The sequence below is a fragment of the Poecilia reticulata genome, linkage group LG13, assembly GCF_000633615.1.
Source record: "Poecilia reticulata strain Guanapo linkage group LG13, Guppy_female_1.0+MT, whole genome shotgun sequence".
Classification (NCBI taxonomy): Eukaryota; Metazoa; Chordata; class Actinopteri; order Cyprinodontiformes; family Poeciliidae; genus Poecilia; species Poecilia reticulata.
Window position 1 is genome coordinate 14,519,272 of NC_024343.1, and position 11,680 is coordinate 14,530,951.

At 40.7% G+C, this 11,680-nt stretch overlaps 1 protein-coding gene across 1 annotated transcript; it reads left to right on the plus strand.

Moving 5' to 3' along the window:
* Window positions 1-1,432: 1,432 nt before the first annotated feature.
* On the plus strand, window positions 1,433-10,743 carry abhd15a (abhydrolase domain containing 15a). The gene is made up of 3 exons (XM_008425576.2): window positions 1,433-2,380; window positions 8,071-8,423; window positions 9,926-10,743. Exons 1-3 carry the CDS (start codon window positions 1,871-1,873, stop codon window positions 10,560-10,562), a joined length of 1,500 nt encoding a protein of 499 aa, XP_008423798.1. The 5' UTR covers window positions 1,433-1,870; the 3' UTR covers window positions 10,563-10,743.
* Window positions 10,744-11,680: the final 937 nt, after the last annotated feature.

The window sequence follows — 11,680 nt, forward strand, 5'->3', positions numbered from 1 at the left end:
GATAGATAGATAGATAGATAGATAGATAGATAGATAGATAGATAGATAGATAGATAGATAGATAGATAGATAGATAGATAGATAGATAGATAGATGAAAATGACTTAGACCATTATTTTAGGTCAGAGATTCCATTATGTGGTCACAATAGTCCATAACTATTGACAAAACTTCTCATTTCCAAGAAATAAACCAGCATGATGTAACTCCACTCCATTACAAAAGTACTTCATACTCCCTGAATGTTTCTGCCTATTACTGCCAGACCAGTACTTTACTGAGATCTTTTGTGATAGAATAAAACAAAGGGGTGTAAAATGAAAGGAAAATGATAAATGTTACCTTTAAATGGTTTTCACATATACAATTTTTACAGTCTGCTCTGCCTTTAAACTCAGCACCTCCTGAGATCAACAATCTCAGAATCAACCTTTGGCTTGCTTCAGCAAAAATGTTTAGATATATCACTTCTGCGTAAACCTTCAAACGACCAGTCCAGCCGATGTGGTTCCAGGAGCCATTCCACTGCAGCTCTGGCTGCATGTAAGCATTGTCCTGCTGAAACATGAACCTCCACCCAAGCATCAAGACTTGTCCAACAAGTTTTCTTCCCAGATTGCCTGCTTTAACCACGTTAATCTTCTTGTCACCTCTGACCTGCATCTTTGTTCCATGCTGAAGAAAACCAGACAACGCGGTCAGGATATGACCTAATTTTAATCTGCTCTTAGCACACCACGTCTATATGTGTGATGTGCTTTAGAAATACATTTGACATAGGATTTTGAGAGATTATTGGCTTTCGCTGAAGACCGGAGTTGTGAGAAGTATGAACCGATCATTTTTGATAACTTTAAAATGACCTTTTGGTACTGAATGATACTTCAAACAGGAGGGACAGATCTAAACTGCTTCTGCACTGCATATCTATAACTGCTGTTTTTAGGTATGTAAATGTAGCTGGATGAAATGCAAATTGACAAGGTTACGTCAGAATCACTATCAAGAAGTACCTCATATCCAAATAGGAGGTATATAATAAAACTGCATTTTGCATCCAATTATGCATGTACGGCTTATATACTTTGTCTTTTTCCACACGCATCTCATTTAGAAAACAAAAACTGTTCACAGGCACCAACCTGCTCAACAGGTCACTTTGCACAGTTCGCATGAAAAGGAGTGACCACAGCCTATGGCTCTGATTATGGTTGTATCCTTGGTGGCTAAATGCACAAGGTCGCAAGTTCCCAAATTAATTTCGCAGGAATTTATATCTCACTGATACCGATCAGAAACTGCCTTTTTTTTTTTTCTCTTAGAAATGTTGAAAGGCTAATAAAACTACTGATTCCTGGAAGTTGCCTGTTTTAATGAGAAAGCTTTAAAACATCATCAGGCTTACCTGTGCAGTCAGAAGGAGCGGGGTGTGCGAGGTGGACGGGTGTGGGTGGGGGCGTTTCCAACACGAGCTGCGCGCTGATCTCAGACATTAGTTGTGTTTGGGCACCACAGGTTTAAGCGTCTCTCTCTTGGAGTTGCGTGCTTGAAACTGTGAGCGGATCCACATCGTTGATCCCAAGCAGCGTCCAGAGAGGAAAACGCGCTGGAATTAGAGCAGAGCCCGCCACGCAAAGACCCCCGTGTGGTTTCCGATGGACCGGTCAGTGCGCGCTGGCACAAGAGGGAAGTAAACACCTAGGGCTGAGCAGTTTTGAAACATTTTTTTTTGTATATTTTTTTGGGGGGGTTGGGGGGAGTGTAAGAATGACAGCTGCCTCGGATATTAGTCGTGATTGTAAACTTCAGTTTGAGATACAGCTGTGAAAGTGATCGCGATCTCCCTGATTCCACTTTGCAGACCGCGCCAATGCTGGAATGGCTTGTGGCTTTCTGTGTTGTGATCCTGGTGCTTTTCATATGGCCAGGCACCAAATATCTGCTTGGTCCCAACGGCTTCCCTCAGAGGCTGGGCGTTTCGCAGCTGGCAGCCGGCAGCGACGGTGCCCACTCGGCTTGCGCGGAAGGAGCTGACGGCACCGGGAAGAAAACACGCACCGTGTCGCTCATATGCAACCCCTCCGCGCTGGCCAAGTACCTCCAGAAGCACTGCAGGACTTTCGGCTGCTACTCTCCGTGCGGCGGATGGACGTGGAGAGCCAGCGCCTTTCTGCAGAGCGCGTACGAGGCGTGCTGGCCGTGCGACAGCTCGGTTCAGTTCGTGCGGGACAACCTGCAGCTCAGCGACGACGGGCTGGTGTCGCTGGACTGGGCTGTGCCGTCCTACCACAGGAGACGCAGGACTTCCAGTCACTCCACCAGCCCGGTTTTGCTCATCATCCCCAACTCCTTCGGAAAGATCACAAGGAATGTGGTGAAGGTAATTAATTAAGGCCTGGGTTCTGTTGCACAATTGCCTGTAGAATATAGCCATACAATACCAATTTGCAACAAACTGTAAGCAGGAACAGATTTTTCCACCAGAGCTGTGGATGGGCAGCTCCTCCAAAGTTTCCATGGACCTCTTGGCTATACATCACTGATGTTTTAGTGATGCAGCAGTTGATCATAGGTCTGTCAGCTATTGGGATATTATTTTTAAACTTCTCCACATGTTTCTCCCTAACCCGTCTGCTGTGCGCCTTGACCTTCATGATGCTGTTTGTTCACTAATGTTCTCCAACAAACCCCTCAAGGCTTCACAGTTATAACAGCTGGATTTATACTGAGATCAAATCACAAGACTAGTCTATTTTCCAATTAGGCGACTGTTGAATACTTGGTTCCTCTCAGTGTTATGTAGAGGTATTAAAGAGAGATAAAGGTGAATGCACACCACACACTTCTGATTTTTTTTGTTATCTTTTGCAAGGTCCTGAAAATGACAAGCCAATATAATTGGCTGCATTTGATTTTAGTGTCGATTTTGTTTGTCTTTTCCATCAAGAACATTCTTATATAGTTAGATGGTTTTTTTTTTTACTTGAATGATGGAAAAATACATTGAATACAGGCTCTGTATTTGTAAAAGCAGCTCCATCTTCTCAAAGCAGAAGGGCTTTAGTAAAGTGACACTGAAAGATGCAAACATCCCAACCTGCCATTAGGGAAAAACAGCAGCTTCGTAAAAGTCAAACTACTTTGGAGGAAAAGAGCACATTGGTTAAAATAAACAGAGAGCTGATGCACGGCAGTCTTTCAACAGTTCCTTTCAATAGACTGACGGAGGTAATTGAGTGAGGGATTACAAAGCATCACTTGACTTGTGAAGCCGGGAGCACACCGGCTGGGCTCTTTCATTGTTCAGGGCACCTGGCGTCACGCTTCATTGCACGCTCTTAACCTCTGTGTGCAAATCTGTCACAGGCTCCCTGTCAGCTCTATATCATTAAAAAAAAGCCAGCTCTACGAGTAAATATGCTCAATATCAACCTGTAAATCCAAGGAAATTTATGGGTGTGTAACGAAGCGCCTCGTTCAGACAGATGAGCTCATCTTTCTTTTTTTTTTCGTGCTCTCTGTTGGTGATGTTGTCATTTGTTCACGTTTGAAAGAGCTGCATTCTAAAAGTAAGAATTAAGACTGCCTCCGTCACTGGTGAAATTCACTGTGCAGAAAGAGATCACTGTGTGAGTAAGTGTGAGTAAGTGCGGCAAAGAGATGAAAGCGCTTGTGCCGTGTGAGCGTACACACTCGTGTCTGTGTCTGTGATACGGAGAAGAATTGGAGAGAGATATGTGGGTTACGGAGCCTGTGGTCTTCAGCTCCCTTGGATCACAGAGTACACATATTTTTAAATGGATGGTCTTCAGCTCCCTTTGATCACAGAGTACACATATTTTTAAATGGATGACTTGTCTGAACTTGGAGCTAAAATTTGGGTTATGTGCTCATATTAACTTGTACAAGCCAAGTGTGTTTTCTACCATCTTGAACTAGATAATAGAACCATTGCACAAGTGCATTGTGCTAATCAAGACAAGTGTTGGTAAAGACATGACTTAGGATCTCTAAATGCTTCTGAGAAAGGCCTTGCCGTCATTTACCCCACAGATAGTGATGTTTGTATTGGCTGCCAAGGATCCTATATCTATGGGGACGGTTGTTCCCATAGATATAGGGATATAGATATAGAAACCTATGGGGACGGTTTCTTCTGTGCCAACAAACCATGACTTCTGTTTTACTTTTATTAAATTTTAGAAAGTTGAAAGAGATCCAGGCCTTTACATCATCGAGATACTGTGATGTAGCACAGAATACAGTTTTCTTTGATAGTGGGACATAAATCTTAGTGTCGTCGGCATAATATTGGAGAGATATGCCACAGAGCCAAGTGGGAGTAAATAAAGAGATAAGAGCTTTGTTAATTCAGTTTGACATAAATCATGTAGTCATAATATCCTTGATGTAGAGGTCAGAGGTTAGTCTGAAGCAGAATTAAAACTCAAGGAAAATACATACTTTTTAGACGATATATGCATTTTATTTACCTCAGTAATGTAAGTAGCCCAAGTCTGCACTAAAATACAGAGCTAGTCTTATTTGTATGTTCCCATTACCTATTAGATTTATCTAAATACAGCCTGCTATAAACCAGCCCCTTGTTCTAAGCATTTCTTCTTACAGAGGCTCTGGATCCTCGGATAGTGAGAAACGATTGCTTGTTGGAGGCGAAAACGTTGTTGACGTTTTGTACTTCATCTAACGTTTCTTTGCAGTGTTTTCCATAGGGAGGGCCCACCAAGTCACATCTGCACCTGTGAGTTTTGCAAACGTTAACCCACTCTTGCTAACTTGCCAACTTTTTCACTAAATCGGTATCTGCATCTTTTTAACAATTGTTCTTTGATTGGCCAAAGAACTGCAGTAGGTACTTTCTTTTAATAACAGCAATCACTCTAGAATAGGGGTGTCAAAAGTCGGTCCTCGAGGGCCGGCATCCTGCATGTTTTAGTTTTCTCCCTGGTTTAACACACCTGAATCAAATGATGGCTCATTAGAAGGCCTAAGAGGAACATTGACCTGCTGGGAGAGAACCAGGGAGAGAACTAAAACATGCAGGACGGCGGCCTTCGAGGACCGACTTTGGACACCCCTGCTCTAGAACAATCGATTGGTGTAATCAATGTAACGACATGCTCCATTTACATCTCTCTCTCCCTTTCTATATCTCTTTTTCTGTCCGTTTCTTCTACAGTGTCTTTTGAAGCTAGAGAATTAGTCCAGCAGTTTTTCAAAATGTTCCGTACTCCTAAAGCAGCTTGCTTAGCAGCTTGCATCTCAAGTGAGACTAAAACTGCAGAGGTAACCCACACAACAACAAAACCACAATGCTGCTGTGTCTCTGCAGCACCATCGGACCTTTCAAAGCTTATTCCAAAATAAATTGTGGTGTTCAATTTTCTCAGACAAAATCAATTACAAGAGGGCCTAGTTGCTTTGCTTTTTATATTTATTTTGAGACAACGGAATATTATTATCCTCATAACTTATGACTATAAAAAAAAGACTATAAAAGAGATTCACTTTAACAGTTTATAACTTTTTATCCTCATTTTGAAAGACATCACACTGAAGGAACTGCAATATATCGAAGGTGTGGAAAGATGTGTAGGAAGGAGCCCAGATTTTGTTATTAAAGAGAAGTATTTTCAAAACCCATGAATATTTCTGCAGGCAGACATCCAGCGGTTGTACCCATCTCACCTTACAACATTAACTCCCCTGCTGACAGAGCGGCTTCATCGAGCACATTGTGACCTAGTAAAGGTGAATTTGATGTGCTTTACACATTGTTTGTGGAATTTATTTTTAGCTATGGCTCTTTTTGTAAAGACACAGAAAATAATAGTTGTATTATGTGGGAATTTTCTTTGCAACGTGCCCCTCGACTTTGTCCTTTTTCAGTCTGAGAGCAGAGCAAGCTGCTCTGAGTGATTACATTTTTAGTGGGATGCAATTTTAACCTGGCTCCGGTGCAGGTAATGTAGGAACAAGTTATTGGTACAAGTTATTGGTAATGGTCATGACTGTATCATAGAGGGAAAAACTCAGCTTTTCCAAACCTGATTTATCATCACCTGATTTATCATCAATAAAACAAGCTGTATGAGTCACCTGTATCATTATAGTTACCATGAATTATGTGTATCAAATACTTGCAAAACGTACAGCCATCCACCGAACATTCGAGGCACATTTTGTCACGCAGCATCCAAAACCTTCGATGTATCTTGCTGGGATTTTACGGGACAGGTCAACACAAATTAGCGCATATGTGTCAAGTGGAAGGAAATATAATAAGACATTTTGTTTCTGGAAAAAATGTCAAGGCCCTGCTGCCCATCAGGTTGTTTACAGTGCAGGCTTTCTGGTAAGCTGCATTGCATACGTCATGGGCAGACATTAGCGATTGCTTAGTCACGCCTCCAGCAAGCAGTCTTTTCTCAATACCCTGCAGGCTGTATAGTACCTGTAGAGGTGAATCTATTTCATTGTTTTGCTATCTGATGGTTTGTTGCATTTAAAGGTTTGTAGATGGGATTTGATTTTAGTTCCAAATGTGAAATAACTTGAACTAATCAATAAGAACTGAAGGAAATATCACTCTTCAGTATAGGAACCCTCTGCTACAGTAATACTGTAAGGTCAGAGTGGGGAGTTTTGTCCAGTGTGCAGTCTCTGCTTCAGGAATTTATCACTGAGCTGACATTTAATCAGCCCTGTTAGAAAACTGCTGAAGCAACTTGTTTGTTTTTGACTTTTTCTGCAAAGGAGCAAACATTTCTTTCAGAATCCAGTGTTATTTTCAATATTTTGTCAAAAAAATAAACCTACTGTGCAAAATAAATGTATTAAATCTGTTAATTTACAATTTAAGATTCATAGAAATCACATAAGTCCAATGATGCTTCATGGTCCCCGTGTCTGTGTATGCAGAACAGGAACAATTGTGCCAGGGAAATTCAAATCATGCCTTTAGGTTGTCAGTGTTGCTAAAGATCTTTGGAAATTCAGGCTGAAGTGTGCAGATTCAAGTGCATATGTGTTTTTCTCATGTTATCTATTTGAATAACAGTGATTCACTCTGATGGGTAAATGAGTGATGTTCTGGTCTAACAGTTTATCACTGCTCTTTTCTGACTGTCTTGTGACTTTTAGAGTAAATCTTCTTATCTTGCATAATTTGTTGCTGCTGTAAATGTTAGATTCAGGAATGGTGTTACTTCTCCTTCATTCAGGTCTACTTTTTGTAGAAACTGAGCAAAATGTAACTTTTTTTGTCCATAAACAAACTGCATCAAGTTCATGACAAACTTTTACTGATTGAATTGTTTGCAGGTTGAACTGAACCTGACCGTGGAATTAATTAATTTAGATCTAATTAGATTTTTGACAATTGAATAAAAAATCAACCCCTTTTTCACGCAAAGTGGTTTGAAAATTCAGTTTCTGGCGTTTGCTCAGGTCTGTTGAACTGATTAGTTATGTTGTGGGTTTGAATGAAACAATCATACTGTCGTGCAGTATTTATTACAAGACATAAACACAGGTTGTAATTTTTCCTTTCTCTGTTGTGAAAAAATTTTGCAACCTTATTCGGGTTTAATTGGAACATGCATTGTTTTCTAAAACTGTAAGAAAAAGAACATTTCTTTTTTTTTCCCAGAAGTGAGCATAAGAGGGTAAAACAATACTTTCAATTAGCTACAAGTTAATGTAATGATCAAAAATAAATAAATGAAAGCTACAAACTTATTTTAGTCAAATATATTTATTAGTATCTTTTATCTTGTCGTTACAAAGAGCTTTCAGTGCCATGATGTTGCAGCTGCGTTTCGGGTTAGTGGGCCCAAAAGGGACAGTGCCCTAAGAAGAGAGATTGCTTAATTCTCTGACATTTCAAAGAGGCTAAGTCACACTAATTCAATCATTGGTTTACTCATAAAAACAACAGTTGCTTCACATCACTCCAGCCTGTAAGCGGTTCCTTATCAACCACTCCGGCCTAACATTTTTGAGACATTGAATCATTTATTATCCTGTTTCTGCTCTGTGTCTCTCCAGCTGTGTGAATCGGCTCTGTCCCACGGCTACCTCCCTGCAGTCTTCAACCGCCGCAGCCACAACAGCACGCCACTGACCACCATCAAACTGCAGCAGTTTGGTGACCCTTCGGACCTGCGGGAGGCCGTGCGCTACATTCGCTACCGACAGCCCGCCGGAAGGCTGTACGCAGTGAGCGAGAGCTCGGGGTCGGGCCTCCTCCTGTCCTACCTGGGGGAGTGCGGATCCTCCAGTTATGTGACGGCAGCGGTCTGCCTGTCACCTGTGTTTCGCTGCCAGAGCTGGTTTGAGAGTGGGCTATGTTGGCCCCTGCAGTGGGCGCTGGCACTGTATCAGAAGATATGTCTCAGCAGGTAAGGAGGGGGAGATGAGCGAGAAGAAATGATTATTAGTGGTTTAATGATACGTCAAGTTCACGACGCCAAAATGAGGTTCACCAGACAAGACAAAGTTTGCGCAAAACTTGGGGAAAACGTTTCAATTTTGAAACAAACTTTGAAAAAAAATCACAATCTGGCTTCTAAATTGGTAAGTGTGACAAAATTTTATGGCACAAGATCTACCAATATTGTGAAATAATGTCTCAAAGAACTAATAAGTCGCAACCAGCATGTTACTGCTACTGATGGACTTGAGGTCATAAGTACAAACCAAGCATCTGTTGAAGTCTCTTGTTTGGGAGCATCTTGGGTTCAGAGTAAAATAATAAAAATGCTTCCAATCAGCAAACAATTTCATGTATAACAGTGACCAAAGTCTCCCTCATAATGTTAACATGTAAGTCGATGTATCCATGAGGACACCGGTGATAATTAAGGGGTTAAAAGAAGATAACTTTTAACACAGTTTAAAAATAACGAAACCTTTAACCTATTAATGAACGACAGTTTTTTTAAATGATGAGGGGTGTTGATATATTCGCAAATTAAATCGCATGCTAGCAGTAAGTTAAGGTATCATTTGACAGATTTCTCTTCATTAAGAAATATTAAGCAGTTTATTCTTAATCAAGTTCATGATGCAAGGTGATAAGCCTTGATAGAAACCCATTTCTATCAGGTTGGATAGAAACTGACTGTCTATAATTGTGGAAATAGAAACAATAAGCAGTCCAAGGGAGACAAACACCTGCCCTGATTGGTTTTTGAGAGATTCAAAGTTGCCAGATGACGACTGGCTGAAATGATCTGCTAATAGACCAACTGTGCAGATGTGCGCCTTTTAAAAATAAAGAGGAAACTGAAGCTACTTGAGATTCGACCTTTGACACCTCTAAATATTATTGTTTCACTGGAATCTGTAATAAAATCATATTTTTAAAGGACTTTGTGTAAATTTAGTTTTAAACCACCTTACTCTGCAACGAGTACATTTCTTTAATGATGTTTGAACATTATTAATAATCTTTCCTCTAACAATGTTTTCCAGGTTTGTTGGAATAAAATAAAAACAACTTTTTTTGATTTCTCATAACTCGCCCTGAGATATTCTATGTCTTCGTAGAGATATTGATTTGGTTTTTCTTCCTATTAGCAAAAAGGAGCATTTAAAACAATAGACTGTTTAAAATGATATGAAATAGAAATTTTAGACGGTGCATCTGCAGGTACTGAGAAACCATTTATCAGAGAGGCATGGGCTATTGGAGGGAGCAATTAAGTTACCACAGCAACAGATGGCCTGCTTGATGTCAACTTAGCGATTCTGAGAGACATCGTGACCCAGGTGAAGTTCCTCAAATCAAGGCTATTAGTGAATCTGAGACCTGTGCGGCCCTTGAGCATTGATTTACTGTTTTCCACCTATTTCTTTCCATGTCCTGCTTTGTTCATTTGCGTCTGTCCTCACATTGTAGGTACAGGACGGCGCTGGGGGACATCCTGCACACAGACACTCTTTTTTCTAGCTGTTCCCTGCGTGGGGTGGAGGAAGCCCTCTTCTGTCAGTCTGGATGTGTCGGCTCCACATCTGGGACCAGCAGTGGCTGCAGCGCTTCAGGAGCCTGGGATGCTTACTGGGAACGCAACGAACCCTTAAGAGATGTGGATGAAGTGGCTATTCCTGTTCTGAGTGTGTGCGCTAAAGATGACCCTGTGCGAGGAGATGCCCAGTCCTCCCTGCCCCTGGAGCTCTTTGAGACAAACCCACACTTTTTCCTCCTTCTGACAGACCGTGGAGGTCACTGTGGCTTCTCCACCCAGTCGAATAGAAGTGCCGGTAGCGCAGCTGGCTCTGTGGTCGCAACAAGTACAGTGGACAACCGTGGCACCAACTGGAGTCACAAAGTCATGCTGGAATTCTTCCGAGCGACCACGGACTTCTTCAATGCAGAGGAGCGAGCGAAGCAGTTCGCTGCGAGGAGGAGAGGGCTGGGAGGGGCTGCAGGAGGGTGGGCCTTTCGTTACCGCAGTGGCAGTACTTGTAAACGAGTGCCAGCATGTTCCCATAATATTCATGCAATTTATAACTGGCAGAGATCGTATACTCGATGAAGTAGAGGGAATTTTTTGAGTTTCATTCTACATGTTTGTGCTCAGACTTGTATAAAAGTTGATGAAAGCTGCAAAATGTCTCCATGGCTGAGTTAATTTTTTCTCTAAATCAGCATTTCTTTGTTTTTTGTTAAAAAAAAATTAATAAATTACGCTATTGCTTGAGTCATCGCAATGGCTTGTGTATAATTTGAAAAGTTTTGCATCATCACTATTTTATAATTTTTTTGTCAGTGCATAATATACACAAAACCTTAAAAAATTCAGAGAGGTGTAAGTCAAAAGCTCCTCAGGATGTCAGTACTCATACCTGAACGATGCTTATATGGGAAGGTTGGGGAAATCAGAACCAGATCCAAACAGAGTTCTCATAATTGCATGTGTTTGTCATATTCAACAGCTGAAAACTTTTGTGTTTTTTGTATGTCTTAATAAAACGTCCTATTTAATGCCATTAATATTTTTCACTAAAGTGATTATTCGTATGCATACGTTCATGTGGCATGGCTTATTTTTGTCAGGGTTTTCTATTTTGAGAGCAGCTGTTGCATTTTTTTATTTCATGTAAAATATATTTGCTGAGTCATGCCTGTGCTTAGGAAGGAAAGAAAACTAAGTAGAATTTCAAAGAATTAACAATGACTCATATTTCTATTACTATATACATGGAAGATGTATTATTTGTGTGTCATGTTCAGGGAAATGTCATGTCAACAGAGAAACCGTTTCTGTTTATTTCCATTCTCATCACTTAATCCGTTACTCAAATTCTTCAAAGTCAACTAATATAAATATTGTGTTTTTTATCCTTAAACTTTATTTGTGTAATTTCTTGTGCACCAACTACATACATTCTGAAAGACAACAGATATGGTGCTGAGCAAATTTTAAAAAGTGATCAATAGTTGTGAAGCAGTGAAAAGTCAAAGTGCATCACGAGAGATGAAATCTTGACTAAAGCTTTTACATTTCCATAATCCGTGGAGACATGATTCAGCGAAACACAGTTTTTCAGAATGACCAAAACCAAATATTTATCTGAAACAGGTGAAAGAGAACTAGTCTTAAAGAGCATCACAGTGAAACCAAACAGTTTAGACAAAATGTTAGGAAGTAGG

Excerpts from the sequence above, each read along its gene's own strand:
- abhd15a (XM_008425576.2), top strand. The coding sequence starts at position 1,871 with ATGCTGGAATGGCTTGTGGCTTTCTGTGTTGTGATCCTGGTGCTTTTC. Across the intron at positions 2,381-8,070 it reads TCACAAGGAATGTGGTGAAG|CTGTGTGAATCGGCTCTGTC; the intron begins GTAATTAATTAA and ends GTGTCTCTCCAG. Across the intron at positions 8,424-9,925 it reads CAGAAGATATGTCTCAGCAG|GTACAGGACGGCGCTGGGGG; the intron begins GTAAGGAGGGGG and ends CTCACATTGTAG.